The 21,768-nt window shown below is 33.6% G+C and overlaps 1 protein-coding gene across 1 annotated transcript in view; it reads right to left on the bottom strand.

Moving 5' to 3' along the window:
- Positions 1 to 21,440, bottom strand: part of LOC128855291 (ABC transporter G family member 23) — a 28,387-nt gene extending 6,947 nt beyond the window's left edge. Inside the window, exons 1-5 of the mRNA XM_054090050.1 lie at positions 21,295 to 21,440; positions 3,084 to 3,455; positions 2,779 to 2,938; positions 849 to 1,111; positions 263 to 356 (exon numbers count right to left, since the gene is read on the bottom strand). Coding sequence (XP_053946025.1) covers positions 263 to 356; positions 849 to 1,111; positions 2,779 to 2,938; positions 3,084 to 3,187 — 621 coding nt within the window. The 5' untranslated portion in view covers positions 3,188 to 3,455; positions 21,295 to 21,440. The remainder of the gene's footprint in view (positions 1 to 262; positions 357 to 848; positions 1,112 to 2,778; positions 2,939 to 3,083; positions 3,456 to 21,294) is intronic.
- Between the last annotated feature and the right edge of the window lie 328 nt (positions 21,441 to 21,768).

The raw sequence follows: 21,768 nt of genomic DNA, 5'->3' as shown, positions 1-21,768 counted from the left end.
CATTCGTTTTTGTAATCACCGCCTCGTTTGATAAAATCATTTTCCCGACAGCCATTTCTTCAAATTGTATAACAAATAGTAGTCTAATTCCTCGACTCAAACGAACGCCAAACACAAAGAAATATACCGATCTGGCTGAAACTTGGTGTCACAGACTTTGAAATCTCTTTGACTTTGCACGGACTCTTTAAACGACTCTCGCATATACATGCGCAGATGTTGGTACGTATGCATTTAAGCCGCTGATATTGAATCTACTTACGCAATTGGCTTTTTTCGCCTCCTCAATGTAATGTGTAGTAATGATCACAGCCATTTTGCTATTCCTAGTACTATCTACAAGAAAGTCCCATATTCTATGTGGGAAACAATATAAATATTATTTAGATTATGAAATGTATAAAAGTTCAAAGGCTTTCTATGCTTAGGATAAAATATAACAAATACATATCGCTCGTTCGCAGGATGAACGTCTTAGCCAAAGAAAAAAAAATAAAATAATTAGATAAGTATGTAGAAATGACCTCCTTTAGGCTATGCAAAAAATGCATGGCGATATCAAATATATCGACAGTATCTCATTAGATGAAAATGTCGTTTTACTTTTATTTGAGGCATAGTAAATTCAAAACTTTCTTTGAAGCCGTTTTGGTTTTTCGGATTATGACACTCTTGCAGCAAATGAGCGATATGATCATCAAAAGTTAGAACATGACAATAAATTAAAAGTTATTTTTAAGTCACTTTCTCGGCCTTAAGGGCAGGACAACTCAGAGAGAGAAAAGAAAAAAAATTTAATATAATATAAATATTAGTATACTTTAGTATAAAAATGGCTAGGCACTTACTTTTCCCGCAGCATAGGATCTAAACCTACTGTCGGTTCGTCCAGTATAAGTAATTCAGGTTCATGTATCATAGCGCATGCGAAAGAGACTCTTCGCTGTTGACCGCCGCTACAATTCTTCACCAGCTGCTTCGGAGGTGGTAACTGCAACAGCGAACGCAATGTTTTGAATTTCTCTCGAATTTGCTCTTCTTTTAAGCCATAGATGCGACCAAAGTAGAATATTGTCTCTTTAACTGTCATTTCATCGACAAGCGCAATTTCCTGTTAGTTGTTATATAAATTAAAATTAAATTAAATAATAATGCGAAATACCTAAATATATTTTTGGATACTATAGAAATAGTTTTAAAAAGTCGAGAAATATTAATTACTGGCAAAAGTCTAGTGAACATTTTGGACATAAATCGAAATGGGAAGTTTTTTTACATCTTTTTTCTGCATCCTGTGCTCGTTTACTATAGCCGTTTTTGCCCGAATGCTTACTAGGGGGTTGGTGGAGTTACTTTATCTTTTATCATTTACGTGATTTCAGCCCATATTTCTAGTATGCAACTTTACAAAAAAAAAAGAGAAAATGAAAAACAAATCGTCGTTCGTCGCTCGTTGCATCGTTCGGACATTTTGTTCTAAAAATTTCGAAAAAATTCCATAAAACACTCTCTAAACAAGTCAAACTCAACTATCGGGGGAACTATCACGTAACAAATTGTACATACATACTTTCTAATAAAGGGTGATCAATTTTATTGGTATCGGATTTTAAATTGCATAAAACAACGAAAATTCAAATCGATTGGGCAATCTTTAATATTTTTGCGTTGAACCATTCAATACATTTATTTTTTAAAGATAATCTTTTTCAAATGTTAGCCGCAACTGCACCGTAATTCGGCCATCTGTAAACACCAATTTTTAGTGACTCGCTGGAGGATTTCGGTAGGTATCCCATGAATTACTTTAGTGATGTTGGCTTCCAATGCCTCAATCGAAGCTGGTTTATACACAAAACATTTCGATTTTACATACCACCACAAATAAAAGTCCAAAGGTTTAATTTTATATATTGAAAAAAAGTACTTTGACAGTAGTCACGCGTTATCTGTGATAAAAACCCTATTGGAAAAAGTACCTCCAATCTGATCACCCTTTATTAGTTGGAAGGAAAAATAAGTTCATTATTTTCTCGGTAGATGGCTGTAGTGATCTATATCTCGTTAACAATTTAAAGTTTGTCTCATTGTCAAGGGGACATTTCACACTAAAAAAACGTTTGCTATTTTTTGCTTGCCCCATTCAGTTGTGAGTTACAGGGTGTTAACAATGGAAGTCAACGAAGAGAAAATTCGGTACATTTTACAGTTTTTCGTTCATAAAGGCAAAAACGCAAGCCAGACCGTTGAAATTGTGAATGGTGTTTATGGTGCCGGTACTGTAACAGCTAATTAATGTTAGGAATTTCGATAAAATCACAGAAATATTCGAAGTTGACTGGCAAGTTGGTAATCGTAGCATCGCATAGGAGCTAAACATCGACCATAAAACAGTTCTAAACCATTTGCGCTAAAGTTTTAAGAAAAATAATGGACTTCTTTTTCTCCAAACTAAATAGAAATTTTGTCAGATAAATAAAAAAAACCAAAAGGCGCCAATTTCGATAGAATATCGTTGAAGCAAGGCCAAATATTAATGACAGTTTTAAAACTATTTGTGTTAAAAAAAAATTCGGTGAAAATCAACTCATTAATTTGCGGTGATTTTTTTCTTAAGTCGACTTTGGCGGTTATTACTTTCGAGCACAGAAATGTACATATGTAACTACAGTACATACATAATTAACTACAAAAAAAATAACTAAGATACATAACTACATAAAAAAAAACTAAGGTAATGTACATTTCAATGCTCAAGCTTTCCTAAACATTACTCACCTGTGGCATATAGCCGACGCGGGCACCCGGAATACCGCTGCCTGGCTGCCCGGGCTTCATACCTAGAACTGTGACTTCGCCGCTATTAAGCTGACGCTGACCTACTAAACATGAGAGCAGCGTTGTTTTGCCGCAACCTGAAGCTCCAAGAAGGCCATATCTATGAATTTACAAAAATTACGATTATTTATAACTGTGGCAGAACTAAGTGCTCATCCATAAGGTAGATATGTTTATACTTTGTATGTATGTATGAACCCAAAACTCCCGCTTGAAAATGACTGGAATTCGAACTTTTTACTCACATTGAGCCGCGCATTACATTCATATTCAAATAATTAAGAATAATCTTCGGGTTTGATTTGCTGCCATAGTATTTGTATCCATTCCTCACTTCTACGGCTGCCATATTGAACGCTATTGGCGTTGCTGCTCTCGCCGTTACGTATAGGATTGAAATTAGTTATTTGTATGAGATGATTCGATAGAGAGGAGTGGTTCGTCTGGGACCAGTGTAAGCCAGTTTTATACAAAAGTATAAGCATGCATGTAAATGTAGCTGTTCATTAACAGCAGTGGTGTGGTGTTAGTATATCGCTGAAGCAGTTGATGTTTCTGTGGTGCTCACACTGGCTTTAGAATAGAGACCGGCATAAATTATTCAAACCGTGTACAAACTGGAAAACAAAAGAGGTGCAAAATAAGAACACTGATTTCATGAAAACAAATTTATTTACATACATACATACAGACATACAACTTAGATTATAGATATATGCTTTGTAAATTTGTATATATTTATTAATAAAAATTCATATACATTGATACGTAATTCCCTACCAATTGCAATTCAAATCATTACTTTTGTATACATACTTATGTATATATAAACATATGTACATATCTTCATCATCTATTATATAATATAAATGGACATAAATAACAGGAGACAGTTTAGTAATTTAGTTTTATTACGAGCTTGATGAAATTTCACAACGTCGTTATTGGATAACATTCTATGCATAAATTTATAAGAGAAACGTGGTCATACTCATAAGGCATTATCGTTAAATCATAATTAAAAATATTGCCAGAATGTTTCAATTATTTTTATTTAAAGTGGACATTTTTTATCTGGTTTTCCTGAATAATCGTAGTATCGTTTACTGAGCTTTCCCTGTATGTGTGCTATAAAAAGCGGTACAAACAAAGACTTCGAATAAAACACTCTTTTAAATAGTTTTTTTATGATCTTAATACAATTTCTCTACGCCTGTGGAGACGTGACCGGTCATACTGGGATTTGGATGCAGAACAAACTGCACTGTTATTGGTGTTAAAAAAAATTAAAAAAAAAAATATACAATTTTTTTAATTTAATGGCCCTGTATCCAACTTCTGTACAAGATACAACTTGCAATTTTCATCTGAAAACAAAAAAAAAAAAGATTATTTATTTTGATGTAATTATCTTCTATGTGAACTAAAAAAAACATCCAAAAACTTTTTTAAGCGACTTTTTTACCCAGTTGAAGAGTTTTTTTTCCTTGAAAACCCACTTTTTTTTCTACCTTCCCCAAAAATTCGAATTTTACGTGTTTCTCCCAATTTTCTTAGTTCACATTGAAGATAATTACATCAAAATTAATAATCTTTTTTTTTTGTTTTCAGATGAAAATTGCAAGTTGTATCTTGTACAGAAGTTGGATACAGGCGCTCTGGGAATCTATTGATAACTCGGCTTACAATATATTGTTGGAGATTGTACAAATTTTTTTTAGTTCAAATATATATTAAACTATCCCCAAAACTTCATTTGGCTAATTGTTTTTTTCTCATCCTACAACGCTTCGCGAAAACTACTGAATTTAGGACATCTAATTGGCCCGCCGGCCTTAAACCTATGACTTTTAAACACAAAAAAAACTTTTTTATTTCCTTTATATACAACTCTTTTTTTTTACTTTTGCAGTTTATACTTGAATTTTTGAAAATTTTTATTGTATAATACAGTACACAAACAACACGTTAGTGTTGCGAATTGCCCAACTGCCTCAACTCGTCTAGTTCACAAGCGTCAAAATGCTGACGTACGACGCTATTTGCAAAAATTATGAATCTTCCGAGAGGGTGGTTAATTTTGCGCTACCTTGCAGAACAACATTGCCTAAATTTTAACGTTGGAACAAATTATTATTTTTTTAACAATATTTTGATGCCTGATGGAGCGCATTTCCATTTAAGTGGTTATGTCAACAATCAAAACGGCAGATTTTGGGGCTCAGAAAATCCAAGGGCAACATACCAGTATCAGCTGCAACCATTCAAATATATTGACTGGAGCGGTGTTATGGCCGAAAAAGTTATCGGCTGATATTTCTTTGAGAATGAAGTTGAAACGCCAGAAACGATTTTCGGACATCTTACAGAACAATGATTGAGAATGATTTTTGCGGAGCAGCATTTACATATATTCAACTGCCCACACTGCTAGGCAAACTACGGATATACTGGAGAACGCTTAATTTCAAAAAAATCTGATTTTATTAAAAAATTAAACAAAAAATTTAGTTGAAAAATATACATACATATATTACAAAATCACGTTATGTAATGAAAAACCTTGCTAAAAAGAGCCACATATATAGCTCACATATATAGTTCTTTAATTTCCATAAATAAATAAGACATGAAAATATTATTACCCCAGTTATACATGCTTGCCATTTGTGTGTCTTATTTGACCCACCCTGTATTAAGCGCTTTATATAACAATGATAAAAAAGTTTAGCGCCTATAACCTTGACCCACCGAAACATGATTTTAATGAAATGCGTGTATGCGTGTTGAGGTTGCTTGCCATAAGCAGGCCATGTGAATCAGATAAAATGCATATAAAATACAAATTTTGTATTATATTTTTTCATAGCTATATATGTACATATACCAAATTTTAAAAAAATTAAACTTTCTTGGCAAAAATTGTATACAGGTAAGATAATATCTTAGCCACGCAAATTCCATTTGTATTATATTTTTAGCACCAAACACATAAATCTGAAAAATTAGTGACCGCCGGAAGTTATGTTTTGTAGATGGTACTATATATACATAAATATAATAATTGGTCGGTTTCAATAACTTTTCAGAAATTGGAGAACAAATTTGAAGAATTTCTGTCGAGGATAGAAAAAGGACTGGAAGACCAAAAACTGGACGCTGTCTTGAGAATGTCACTCCTGTAGTGTTGCTGAACAACATTCCTTTCAACATCGATATATCGACGTTCTCAACAATTAGGCATTCATGAATCGACTGTTTGGCGGATTTTTATAATGCATGTATATCCTTATCCAAGTGTTTTGCCGCCTTTCTTTTTAAATTTTTTCTTGCTGCAGTTTGCGTTTTGTTATTTTCTATAATTGGAAGAACCTACAAATTCATAATTTTCGCAAACAACAGACGAGAAACTTTTACTTGCCATTGGCCACCGATAGGTGACCGATTTGTTTTATTATGAATGTCAGCGCTGGAGACCGAACCCAAATTTTACTGCGGAAATTCTTAAAATTTCTGCATGAAATTTCAATTCTTCGGCTTGCGAACACTCGCACTAAAATGGCTCAGAAAAATTAAAGCTTGAATCCAAACAAATCACAAAGCATAAGTATTTATAGAAAGGCAATTAAAATTGCCAACTATAATGAATAAAATTAATGGACACTGCAAAAAAACCTAAGAATATCTTTTAATAGAACTCTGACTTTGAATAATTACATCTATAGTGCAATAGGCAAAGTCTATGGAGTAATTACTTCGTAAATACCAGGAGGCATAAATTTAAGAGCTTGCTTTAACGTGAATTATACCGTTGTTTTCTTTGAGTTTTTGTATTTTTGCATACTCTAAAGATTTCAACACAACCACATTTTTCAATACGGGGCTTGAACAGAAAATAAAACACTTTCTAATAAACAGTGTGACAATTGCATTTTGTGTAAGTACCGTCGACATCGAAAACTGTTGAAAACATCAATAAAGTGAAAGGAAAGTTGATCAATAACCGTAAATTAACCATCAGAGAGCTGACAGAGGACTCGAACATTACTTATAGGTCTCTTTAGGATATTGTAGTCAATGATTTGAGTTTGTGTAAAGGTGGTATTGGTGCAAAGGACCTGAAATTCAGAATTTTATGCAAAAAAGGGGCCGTGTTGATATCGGCAAAGACTTGATTTCCAATACTGAATATGACCCAACATTCATCACATGCATCATTACTGAAGACGAGACGTACGTGGGATTTTGAGTACGACACACAATCCAGACATCAGGTGAGTGAGTCGAGAGCTCCGAATGAATCAAGAACATGTCATTTTTAGTCAAAAAAGAGAGCGACGCTCACGGTTTTTATGGATTACAATGGTATTGTACACCACGAATTTTTGCCGGAAGGTCAAACAGTTTAAAAAGGACTATTATTTGGGCTTTCATTATTCGTGAATTTTTGACCAAAAACGAAACGAATGCCATCCAATATGGCTCCCTGTCATTTTTGTTTGACAGCCGAGAGGAAGTAATGGAAAAATTAAAGTCGGCTTTGATGGATATACCGAAAATAGAGTTCCAGAAATGTTTCGAGAGCTGAATCAAACGCTGGCATAAGTGCATTGCAGTTGATGGGGAGTACTTTGAAGGCGATAATATCACTTTTGAGGGGAATAAACTTGTATTTTGTGTTTTCTGATCAGTCAATTTGGCAAGACTTTAAAACTTCTTTTGATGTAATCTTAAGTCTAGTGCTTGCCAGTATTTAGAAAATAGAGCATACGAAAGATTATAAGTTTTCCCAAAACACTTACAAACAAACTATCTCGAAGATAACCGGAAGCGAAGTTTCCCTTCAAAATAAGCAAAATGCAATTTTATTTTTTAGAATCACACTAACCATTTATTACAAATATTATATTATACATGCATTGTTGCAATTTGAAGTACATTTTGCTACTGTTTTGGTATTCTAATGTTTTAACGCCTAACTATATTTTTTTAAATGAAGTTTTTTGGAGTTAGGGCCGTTCAGATTGAGTAAATCTTCCACTGTTCAATACTTCTGGTCAGTACAGTACTTTACTACTTGAGTTACATATAAAACATACATACATCACTTGCGAATGCACTTCGGCATGATTCTATTTGTAGATTCTGATTTTAATTTTTTGAGAAATTAGTATTCAAATCTCGTTTGCACAATCTATTATTTTATTTTCAAGGAATTATTCAATATATGCATATATGGACATACGAATGTAGGAATATATAGAAATTTATAAATGCATATGGATAATTCTATCTGTATGAGTTTTGTATAAAAAAAAACATGATGGAGCTGGTATAGAATACGCGTACCTAATTTTCAAAAGTCAAATATGAAAAGATAATCTATTATTTTTGTTTTTCAATTATTAATTCAATTAAGCTCATAATCAGGAAAGGACGCTCATGTAAATTAGCTATAAAATTTAGAACAAAGAATAAATATCACAAAATAGAGTACCGAAACTTACAATTAAAACGATTAAATATGCAGATTCTCGTATAATGATTTAGGTATAGTTCACTTTTATGAATTTGAGTCAATTTATTAGATCAAGTCAATGTTACATCGACACATGTAGAAGTAAGTTATACAGGAGATCATGTAAATTAACTAAGTACTAAGATCAGAAAATATGCAGTGAATTAAATAATAAATAGTAAAACATAAATCTTCATAATTAAGTTCACTTATCCACCCACTTTTTTAAGTTTTGAACTACAGAAATTGTGTTAAAATAAATACACATTTTATTCACAATTCACTTTACTTCAGTAGTATGGATATTCCATCAATCGTATGAATGGAAACCGGAGGGCTTTTATGAGGAGTTTTTCATGGCTCCAATGCATACCGAAGGGCGCCGGCTATTAGAAAAAGCCTTTTTCTATCATATCCACAGTGGGTTTTAGCTGCGGTTGCCGGAAACATACTTATATTATTTTGGGGGAAAAGAAATCCATTTAGATGGCTGTAGTGATCGATGTCTCGTAAATAATCAATCAAACAATTCAAAGTTTATGCTCGTTCTCAAGGAGACATTTCATACTAAAAAAATTATTTTGCTTGTCCCATTCTGTCCCCAGTTACAGGGTGATAACAATAGATGTCAGCAAAGAGAAAATTCAGTACATTTTACAGTTTTTCTTAGATAAAGTCGAAAATGCAGGTCAGACCATTGAAATTGTGAATGGTGTGTATGATACCGTTATTGTAACAGCTAATTACGCCCAATTTTGGTTTCGTCGATTCCTTTCAGGCATTTTTGATGTTAAATAAAATGTCGATAATATCACAGAAAAAATCGAAATAGTCGTGCCATCACCCAGAAACTAAAGATCGACCATAAAATAGTTTTAAATCATTTGCGCAAAAATATTATGAAAAAATAATTGATTTTTTTCCCCCAAAACATATATATATATATATACATTATACTATATACAAAATATACTGAACTTATATATTGAATATATCAAACAGTTTTTGAGGTACTACTTTTTATTTTGGAGTATATTTAATGCTTTCTGAAATTCACTTGACTAATGTGAAATGCATCTGACCGTTTCTGAAGTGCAACTGACCATTCTGCAAAACTTATATTTCGTATTATTTTCATTTAATAAAAACTTCAGACGGCTTCTTTCTATTTCTGCTCAGAAAGCATTTAAGATCTTCCCTGTCGGAAGAAACTTTGTTGACATCAAACCATAGAATCCCATATTTTACAGATTCCTCAGTCGAAATGGAAAAGGTGTTATGAAAATTTGTATGTAAGTATAAGTTAAGTGGTTTATCGGGAGGTAATGGCAAAGCTCCAAGTGTATTTCGGCCATAAAAAGGATTCAGAAAAGCAAATAAACAGCTTGTAAGAGGGAGTAGGCGTTCCCATGGCAGACGTTTCTACGTTACCGAAACGACCCGATTCCTCTAGCAACATTCCCGGTACATGTATGGGAAAAAGATCTCAGACTGCATTCAAAATTTTAAATAATTGCGATCAATTGCTGGTTTAAATCGCATATGATTGCATTCATTTAGATCATCATCATCATCATTGTTGGCTGGACAACCCTGGTCGGGTCTTCGCCTGCTGTGGTATATGCCTCCAATTGTCTCGGTTTCGTGTCTGTGTCCTCCATGCCCGAAGTCCCAATAAGCCTGCGTCTTCTTCTACACCGTCAATCCATCTAAGCGGCGGGCGGCCCCTTCTGCTCTGTCTATGGCATTTACCGAAGAGTATTTGTTGAGGTGGGTAATCCGTGTTAGCCCGAATTCATTTACAGCCTTGTCATAAATATTGTACATTAAAATTTTTTTTTACTTTTTAAATACGACATTTCTTTCTATTTTTAACCGCATTGCGCTTCGTGAGAAAATATTATTTTTTCTGGTTTTTGTTGTAAACATTTACGACCCATTTTTAAAGCCAAGTGATATAAATATAACCGTTCGCTCTCAACACTCGTACATGCTTTAATTGCAAAAATTTTGAACAAATTTAATACCAAAAACGCTTATTTAACACTTAATACAGCAAACTTACTTCAGGTTACGGTTAAAACACTTACAGAAATGCTTGTTGGGATATGTATGCATGCTATAGGTACATACATACCCACATACATATGTTAAATGTAGAAATTAGTTAATACTTTCAGATTGTGGATTGGTGAGTTGAAGTGGATAAATCATTTTCTGCCTTTTTTATAAATCATCGCTTGCCTACTACATAAATATGTCAAAATCGTCTGCTTGCTCCAGTTGATAATAACATAACACAGAGTTTTAGCGCTAAAGAAACTGCTTTTGGTTTTGGTTTTGGTTTTAGTTTTACTGGTGGCTGCCGCTCTCTGCCAGCTGATTTGTGCTCATAAAACGGTTGCTCCATGTGTGCCAATTAAATTGAGCAGCGTCAACTAAATTCATTTTCGACACTTTATAGCATTGCACAAAACTCGATGGTAGAGCCGGCAAGGCAGCGACGCAATGATGATATGTATTATAAACCTGCTGACAACCTTGGAGGATTTATTTATTTTTACTTCATGCATTACTTGTTTTTATGCATCTATGCAGATACATGCATACGTATGCATACATATATATGTATGTACAAAGTATATGTCTAGGTATGATATGCATATGCATATGTATATGTACGTATGTATGTATAGAAACATATTTATGTAGGTTGATGTAGGGAATTTTTGGGTTTCAATATTTTATTTTTATTTTTTAGTTGTTTTACTAGTGTGTACTTGTTCGTTACCTATTACGCATTTTATTAAAACGAAGTTTTGTAATATCTGCATTTTATTGAGTGCTTCTCAATACTGAGACTTACTACTTAATTGCTTCTCCAGTCTTTACCTCTTTTCGTTGGTAAACTCGTTTTTTTTGTAAGCTGACCTCGTAACTCTCTTTTACATTAATAGCCAATCCAACTATACGTACTGTGACTCTGCCTACTTCTTGCATATTTCGTAGGTATGTATTATATTTATATAGCCAGTATGTTAACACTCTTATTACTACTTATATTATGTATGTATGTGTAATATATTTATTAGTGCCTAACCAGTCAGCAAAAAACATAGAGTTTACTGAGGTTTTTTACGAGGATTTTTTGTACAGTAAAAAGTTGGAGAAAAGCTCGTAAACGATAATACAAAAAATAGACATATATATAGGAAGAGGCTTTTGCAATTTGTCAGCAGAATAAAATATTTAATACTGTTATAATGTTTAATTTAGTTTTGTAATTAATTAGGTGGCAACTCCAGTCAGATAATATTTTTATTGAAGTTCTTCCGTACATATTTTGCCTCATACGTTAGGACCTAAATCAGCTAATTCATAAGTCGACAGTTTTGAAACAAAACTTTATATAAAAACTTTATATTATAGCGCTTTTGGATTGGCAACGGCAGCGGCAACAAGAAGTACAGACTTACTAATGTTTTTTACTTAATTCAATTAATTTTCCGATTTTCCATAAAATTTAAAATTTAACTTTATTTTATTAGGTGCTTTTCGTCAAAAATTTACATCGGGCGAGAAAGTTTTTATTTCCGTAACAAGCAAGCACTTCCAATATGCAAACGATTGGCTAAAAAATTGGCAGGCTATCGGCAGAATTTCAAAAAATACATTCAAACAGATAACATCTTACAGGTATTTAATACTTATTTTTTCTACATTTTCAAAACATACTTTGATGATACCTACATATACTTTAGTTAAAAAATGTACTCTATATAAATTACATATATGCCTAAATATAAATATATTCAATAAAAAACTTGTTGACAAGAACCTAAATTAATTAATTAGCATTATTTTTCTTATTCAAGAATAGAAAATAAAAGTGTGTGTGTGTGAAAAAGTACTCGAAAACTGTTCGTAAACGGACATCATAAGCATCTTTTTATCCGCCGCTTTTTCTTCGTGAAAATATTCAGTTCGAGCTCGTTTACAATGATTTTGCTGGTTGGGTAGCATTGGAAATGAATACATTCAAGTGTATGTGTAAGTTGTTGTTGAGTTTCCTTTTTGTTTATATTTATTTTTTTGGTAGTTCTATTACGTTTCGTTGTAACACAATTCGTCAATGGGTTTTGTGCAATATTTTTTTGGTATTGTAAATAATAAAACGAAACGATGTTAAATTAGTCATTTTGCAAAACTTTACTTAGCTTAGCTTTTAGATGAAAACACAATAAAGTAAGTGTTTGTTTAAAGCGTTTTGTAAGCTTAAATAGTTATTATATAGTAGGCAAACATATGATATTTGTTAAAAAGGAGTCTTTATTCATCAATATTTAGTTTGTTATCTTCCCATTTTCAAAGTAATCCCCCTCAGATGTATGTATGCAATACACTTGTGTCAACGCTTTTTCAAATTCTCGAAAAACTTCTTCTTCTTCTTCTTGATTGGCGCAATAATCGCCGAGTTTAACAAAGCTCGCCAGTCGTTTCTTATGCTTACCGGCTCCAGTTGGACATTCCAAGTGAAGTCAAGTTCTTCTCCACCTGATCTTTCCAATGTAGAGGAGACCCTAGTCTTCCTCTGCTACCACCTGCTGGTACCGTATCGAATACTTTTAGAGCTGGAGCAATTGTGTCCACTCGGACGACATGACCCAACCAACGAAGCCGCTGAATCTCTACTTCCTGCGCTATGTCTATATCGCCTTAGCTCATTGTTCCATCACCTACGATACGCAAGTGGGGGCCACGTCGTGGGTATGGATGCAGAAGCTCCAGTAAACAAATTGTTCAGATGGCAAGTCAGAAGAGAATGACTTGTGGGAAGTCTTTGTCTCCGATAGAAGGACCAAGCGAGGGATTCCTTGTTGTTGTTGATGTTGTAGCTCACTAAACTTGCTGTTTCGACAGGTTGGGTCCAGAAGAAGAGGGTGTTCGATGAGTGGGTTTGATAATATATATGTTATGTTTAGTATGTCGGGGTCGATTCTGGATAGGTAGAAGTTTAACCTGCTGCAGAATCCAGAACGCATTTCTATGGCAGCCGGTTCTATGTTACCGGAATGACCCCACCTCCCGTCTATCGAGGGATTCCTATCATCGCTTGGTGTAACAAATTGGCGAGACTTGATGCAGTCGGCCTTAATCCCGTAACGTGTTGTGATCCTTGATCAGACCATATAAATAAGTAAGTAGTAAGCAGGAACAATTTTATTTATTTTTAATTTTTTTTTACATTTATTTCGACCTAAATTAGAAGTAATTTTCAGGAATTCTTGGCTGCGCCTGGTCTTTTTTCTAGTTCTTTTTTATTGTTAAATTTGGGTTCTTTTCAAGAAAACTCTTTTTCAAGAAACTTCTTGGAAATAGAATATTTAAAATTTAAAGAAATGTTTAAATTTAGTTTATTTCTTCCGTGAAAAACTGCTCATAAAAAACCATCTACACCCAAAAAGTGCGTGTGCGCCAATTATATACATATACAGTCTGTGTCAGAAGAAAAGAGCCGGTTTTTTCTTCAAGATATATTTTCGTTCTGCTTTTTTTTCTGTCATAGTCCCACTCAGGGCTACAACGCCAGTGCTAACTTAGGTTAGTGTCGTTCGAAACTCTCCCGTAAACGCAACCAAACAAAAATGATAGTACTTCTCGTTACGTTTCGAGGCGGTATTTTTCTACACGCATTCAAAAGGGCCGAAATTATATTACGCCTTCCCAGTCCCCAGACGCCAACCCCATTGAAAATGTGTAGGGAATTATGAAAATGCATCTTGCCGGAAAGCCAGTCCACGATTTAAAGCAACTCGTTCGTCAAGTACCACGAGGTCTTATTTGTCGACGAGCTACGCAGGAAAGCGGGTCCAAAGCCGAGAAGATGGCAGGCTATACTCGACAACGATGAAGACTACACTGCTTATTGAGTAATTGTGACTTGTAGTTTTGTACATACTTTCATGTAAAAAAATTTTAAATATATATCTTTAGCACTTCATGAAATCTCGCGGTTCCTTGTTTCTGACACATACGGTTTTCTATGCAATTTTAGATAACTGTTCCTACTAAAAAAAATTGAACTATGTTATTTGATAAGTTACATTAATCTTTTCTATTGTTTTTTATTTACTTTATCTTATTTAACGTGCAATAATTTAATTTAATTTTATTCTATAATTGAGTTTTTATTATAAGTTTCCGCTTAAATTTATGCGTTTACGTTGGATATAAATTAAATTGTTCCAATTAAATTAATTGTATTTAAATTAAATTAAACTTTGTACAGCAACTACGGCCGCCTACTATCGAAAGTTGGATATTGCCACGATGCGGCTCTTTGTTCGAATATCCTCTTAACGATCCTAAGACTACTTTAGCTCGATCATTTGCAACCTTTAGAAAATATAAAATATAAAAGCGAACCGCTATCGAAGGTGCCTCCAAGTTTTCTTAGATGTATCGTTTTATGAGTTAGCATTTAGTTGGTTGAGTCTTGTTTTCAATTGGTTTGAGAATGATGCAAAACATGAAATAAAAAGATTTTTTTTATTTAGACGATCGCCACCGAAAACATTTACAGCAAATCCATGGCAAGTGTGAAAAAATAAAAGATAAACGGTTGCAGAACATTAATGTTTAATACTGAAGATGGTTTTTGCAGTATCTTTTTATTTATCACATTTCGCGTTGTATCCTCTCCATGGGATTCCGTAGCAATAATTAAGTGAGTCACCTTGAAAACTTCAGTTCCTTCTGCCTTGTGCACATCTTCAGGGAAGCAGAGGTTGCTGAACTATATTGATTACTGAACTGAACAATTTTTTATTGTACGAACGAAAGTTGAATATGTTTTCTGTTGTAGTATTCAAAATTATAATATCTACATACATCCCATATACATATCCATTTATTTTCCAAGGTCAGTTTCACAATTGCAATTTGATGCAAATTTGCACAAATCGCATTGAATGATTGAACGTACTCAAATTAATGACTGTATAGTAAACAAATTGTATTTACTTTGCCTAGGTGGGCCGTAAGTACACACATACATACAAGAACTTGGTCGAAGGAGAATTTAAGTAGCTGTTTGAGTTGAACGTCACAGTCATTATTATTAATAATCTTTTGCGCCTTATGGCCACACACAGACATTTCGCATCAACACAGGTTGCTGAATATTGCATGCATGTGTATGTATGTACACATAACATACACACATATATGGATGTATTCATCATTTGATTGCTTATACCATAAATGCATGCATTCGAATGTGGCATGGTAATCGCCGAGTGTTATACGCTGTATATTGGCTGTTAGCCATCGCTCCTAGAAAGGCATTTCACGGCGTGTTTGTTACGCTCTTATAAAATATGTATGATACCTGAGCGATTCAGCTCTGCCGCTCAAACAATCCTATCCAGTATCAGCTTAGAAAAGTCACAGCATAGAAAGTCACCCTGTCTGGTATTAAATTGCTAGGAGAGGTTCTTCCCAATTCCCACGGAGCTGCTGGTATTTATTGCTCCACTTCATTTTCACATACTCGTAGGTACTCATGATTCAATTATTGAATCATGGTAGGTACTCAAATAATACGAAAACCAAAACACCTTCAAATTTTGTCAGACAACGGAAATCATGGCTTGCCGTGCCATTTGAAATAATAATGAAAAATGCGGCCGTAATAGTTAAGACCAACTAATGCACTCCAGTGTCAAATGGGCCCCCTTCCTGAGTGAATATTTCGTCCGTGATGTTGGTTTATACATTTATTCAGAACATAAAAACGGCGGAAAAGGTATTTTCCGAGCTGTGTCGTATTCTTTCACGGATTATTAACACACTTTTGGATTGTATGTATGTATGTATGTAACGGAATCTTTGAGCTTAATTTTCACTGGCTTCTAAAAATCTGATCGACTTGGAATTTTGCACCCCTATCACGGACCGATGAAAATGCAATAATTTGATACAAGTTTTCCATTATCCTTATTAGGATTGCCAGGATTAATATTTTCTTTTTTTAGATCTTCTGTAGAAGAGTAAGAAAGACAAAGTTAATGCGCGGTCTGCGCATGCCTGCACTCTCCGAGTTACTCTTACTGATTTCGGGAGTCTACGACTTACTCTTTCGAATTCGAACTTGCTCGGGCTCGCGGGACTGTAGTACGAATAGAAGACTAAAACGTTTTCAGGGTAGTTGCATTCTCACTTTGTATAGTCTTTACACATGCGTAGATAATACAAGTCTCATACACGAAAATTTACTCTATTCAATGTTCATATAAGATGAAATAATTTTCATATAAGATGTAATTTTGTTAATTACAATAAAATAATCAAAACATAATTTTGAAACTATTTTAGCAAGTAAAGAAGGAGTTTATCATTACCATAATTTCATTTATAAAATTTTATCGATTAAAGTACAATTCACAACAAAAATGAACTAAAAAAACCAAACTGGAACTTTACATCTCGTTTTGATTGTGTCAATATAATCCACGGTCTCCTTTTTCTGTGCTGAGAGTATCTATTCTGTGTCAAGGCCAACGCTGGTCTTTCTTTGGGCATATAGTCGGTAAAGAAGGAATTAAATATAACACAATTAAATCGGACTATAAATCACAGACTAAATGAAAAAAAATAATTTTCATTCAGAAAAACAAGGCTCGACCTTCAATCAGTGATCTATATGGGAAAAAGTATGTAACATATTGATTATGTCAGTATATTTTGTTGTTACCTCTCCGTTTCAGGAGTGGGGTAGCCGTTTCTCAGGCTCCCTCGACGAAATAAGTTCTTCATCCCGATTACTTCTTTATCACCCCTGCATAGCTTTAGACTCACAGTCGATAAGAAAGGAATTAAATATAACACGAATATATCGAATCATTAATTCACTGACTGCAATGATAACAATAATTTTCATTCATAATAAAAAATAGTTAAAAAAAATTAAAAAACACGCTGGTTTGCTAATCGAACTAAAAAATAGAAAATAAAAAATAGTTAAAAAAAAACTAAAAAACACGCTTTTATTGCTAATCGAACTAAAAAGTAGAAAATAAATTTTAATGACAAAGATACCTATAATGAAGTAATAGCAAATCGAAGGATCAGTCATAGTCAACTACCTCAGAACAGAATTATAACAAAAATTAAGATACAAATAGAATAATTCAAATTAGAGTTAAAAGCGTGGGATGCATTTTCCTTTACTTTCATAACCTTCTGTACATAGGTAGTTGCCAATAGAAAGATTGTAAGATTTACTATATCAAGCATCCCACGCTTTTAACGCTAACTCGTGTTTTTTAGTTTTTTTTAACTATTTTTTATTTTTATACTTATGTATTACATTATAAAGAAAAGCTTCTCATATCTGTTCCTCCATAAGTGATACCAATCCGGGTCGTTTCAATAAACTAGAGCCGACTGTTGGGCATCATATGACTTTATTTTCTCCACAATAATTTGTTCCATTTTCATCATCGCTGTCAGATGAAGAACATTCCATTAGCGATTGCAATTTCCAAATTTTAATTAATTCGTGCTTATTTTTACTTTGCGATCCACTGTTTTTCTCACTTGCAATTTCTTACAAGTAAAAATTTTTCCAGTAAAAACTTGCAACTTCCTCTCGAAATGAAATGTTATTTTGCTCTCTCACTTTCCCCTACTTTGCAAGTTTTTTGGGTACATGTACACCAAAACGTGATAATTTGTAAGAATTGTTACAAACTATTTGCTTCATTAATAGATTTAATATGATCTAGGTGATCTCCCGCCTAAGAGATTGATGACACGCCACGAGTAAGGGCACACTATTAAAGGATATGCTGTATACATCTTCAGTTTTGAAACGTATCAACCAATAATGGCTCCGGTAAAACGATAGTACATCTGCATCATCTGTTTTTTCCCCTATTTCTGCTTCTCCCTATTTTTCTTTTCTGTTTTTGTACTAAACCAAATGTAATGACTGTTAAATCTATTATTTAATTTTAAGTTTTAATTTTAAATCTACTATTTGGATTTCAATTTAACGCAATTTTTTGTTTAAGTTTAGGTTTAATAATTACATTTTAAATTTTGTAATTAAATGCTTGCAGATGTGTAACTCGTATTAAGGGCCGAATCTTACAGATACAAATTAATTTATCCAAACGAAATAAATGAACAATCAAGTCTCGAGACCGTTGTGAGGGTCATTCTGTACGAAAACATTTTGCTTATTCTCAAAGCTACTGAAAGCTTATCACCACTTAACGTAATTTGAACATTTGAACATTTTTGTATATGCATGTATATCGAACAGAACTGGCAAAAATATATGAATATGTAATTCCGAAAAGGTCACATGATCGAATATTTAAACTTTTCAGGAAGAAAAAAAACTAATAAAGGATGATCAGATTGTAAGTACTTTTTCCAATAGGATTTTTTTGGCAGATCACGCCTGACTACTGTCAAACGAAATACATAATTTTTTTTAGTATTCATTGACATTTCATCATGGAAAGACTTACTCCTCAACTACGTTTACAAATCGTACAATTGTATTAAAAAAATCAACGTTCTGTCAAAAGTGTTGAGCCATTGAAAGCCAACATTGCAAGTTATTCATGAGATACCGGTCGAAGTGCTCCAGCGATTCATTAAAAATTGGTGTTGACAGATGGCCGAATTATAGCGCAGTTGTGACCAATATTTATCTTTAAAAAATAAATGTTATGAATGGTTCTTCACAAAAATAATAAAGATTGCCCAACCAATTGATAGTCCGGGAGCCATAGGTCGATTTTGGACTGCGTTTTTATACCGTTTAATTCTTGACTATACTTGTGATTTAGCTGGCGCACCCGCGGTGGGTGTGATTACGGCATGAAATGATGCGGTCAAAATTACCCCTACTTTTCCATTTTTTTTACAAGTGCACCTGTTCAGTTGATGTGTTTTTCCCCCTCTACCGCGCAGCTGACTATTTTTTTTTATTCTACTAAATGTCAACAATACATGAAAAAAATTTCAGCCGGTATAAACCAGGTGATGGTTGGTTTCGTCATCCATTGGATGGCGTCTGCCTTCAGTATTAAAATCAGTCGGCATGAAATGATGAGGTCAAAATTACCCCTGGCTCCCGGACTATGAAGTTTTCGTTGTTTTATTTCAATATAAAATTCGATACCTCTAAATTGATCACCTTTTATTTATTGACATCGGCAGATAATCTTGCCACTTTTCATTAGTTAAGATTAACTTTCTTGGGTAATTTGTGGTATGAAAATGTGTATGTATTTACATACATACATATGTAACAGTATAGTGTATAAAATCGAAATGAAATAAAAATTATAGAAACCAAAAACAAGAAAACAAAAAAAAATTTGAACGTTATATTAACAAAGTGGACGCCAAGCTAAAATGCTCGCGCTTTGAGGTACGACTAGTGCATGTGGAACTTATAAGTATACTCGTATTGGGTGCATGCTACTAGATGTGGCATGAGCGCCAACAAAATCGAGTGAGTACTCGTGTACAAATGCCAATATTGTTACGGTACAGTATGTGGATTATGTTAGTGGCGCGATGGCGCAACAGTAACGGTGTCCATGGTCTCTCTAGAGTAGTGTGGTGGTTGGTGCTGCTTTCGGAGATACCGACTCTGATGACCGTGGTCGGCGAGCACTTTTCATTATTTGTATTATTTCCGTTGGTGTTTAGCTGTGCCATTTTTTAGTTGTAGTTATGGTTTATTTACATTTGGTGCAGGTTTAGCAGCACTACCTGGCGCACAAGGAAGTCGAACTACATAGATTAATGTGCATTCACTTCTTACTTGCATGCATATATGTATGTATGTATCTTTGAATGTTGAATTTTGGTGATATTTTTTTTAATTTTGGCACTGTTCAGCTTCAATGACAATGCAGTTGTCAAATAATTATTTAATATGCGTACATATGTATGTATGTATGTATGTATGAATTTATAAATGCAAGAGATTTATTGAAATTTGAAATAAATAACAGTAGCTCGTTAGAACAGATACATATGCATACGTACATATGTACATACATCTATAATAAATAAACAAAGAAGGATTGTGTATTATTCCTTGTATTATTTCTTGTATCTTTAATTGTATTTTATACAAGTATATATGCATGTACGCATAAACACACATATATATCTAATGTTTATCATTTTTTTAACAAATTCACATTTGAATTCACCAATTGCACAATTTTTACACACCAGTTTGTGGAACATGAGGCGGTTTCATACCTGCCTAACTAACATCCATACATACAAACAAGCATTCATATGTGCTCGCATATATGTATGCATGTATGACTGTGGCATACACTGTAAAAGTAACAAAAGCTTGGTGCAACGCACACTTGAGCATTTTTATGGAAAAAATTAACACATTTTGTAATGTTTGCTATTCCACTTTTTCTACATATGCACGTAATTTTTGGTTAATCAGCAATTCGAAGCACAAGTACCAACAACAACACACAAATGCAAAATCACTGACTTACTTATGCATTTATGTATGTATATACCTATGTACATATGTAACTTCTAGTACGCAGACAATGTTTGTGTCTTGAGTCTTTTGTTTCAACACCGATTTGTCAATGGACAATTACCAACCGATTAAGAAGCCTTAAAACAAAAAACCAAACCCCAAAAGAAGTACACTGCAGTTAGTAAGCCAGTTCGAATACAGCAATATAGTATATCCAAGCTTTATGTCACTATAATTTCAGTCCATTATATATGTGTAAATATAAAATTTTTGTCAACTTGATTTATCATAAAATATTTTTATATTCATTCAACACTATTTTTTTTCTCTTAGCTCAAGACAAAAAATACTTCTTTCCTCAATTTAATCGAACAATTTTTTTTCATACCATAAAACCAGATGATTTAGTAACTCCTTCACCTCCTGCACACCAACAAAAAACTACAACAGTTGCGATTGCGCACCGTGCCAAACTTCGCGTATCAGAGACAATTCGTTACTGTAACCAGGCAATCGCGCAAACGACTGCCAAACCGTGGCAAAATCTGATGTTAAATCACAATATTGCTTCCACATGCGAAAAAATGTGCTCATACACAAATAAATATAGGTATGTATGTATGTACACGCACATTCATAGATGCCCCAACAACCACATCTTACTCACTCTCAATTACGAATAGAGACTTGCGAGTAAAATTATAGGAATAACAACGAAGGGAACTCAATGCATGAAGCAGAGCAGCTATGAGTACGAAATACATTTACGTACAATTGAAAACACAAAAATATTATACTAGTGTCAGCAGAAAAATGGATATCAAAAAGAAAAAAAAAAAAAAAAAAATAGAAAAATTGACGC

This window comes from Anastrepha ludens, chromosome 2 (assembly GCF_028408465.1).
Source record: "Anastrepha ludens isolate Willacy chromosome 2, idAnaLude1.1, whole genome shotgun sequence".
NCBI classification, from domain to species: Eukaryota; Metazoa; Arthropoda; class Insecta; order Diptera; family Tephritidae; genus Anastrepha; species Anastrepha ludens.
Note: the sequence above shows the minus strand (reverse complement) of the source record. Positions and strands in the feature narration are given on the sequence as shown.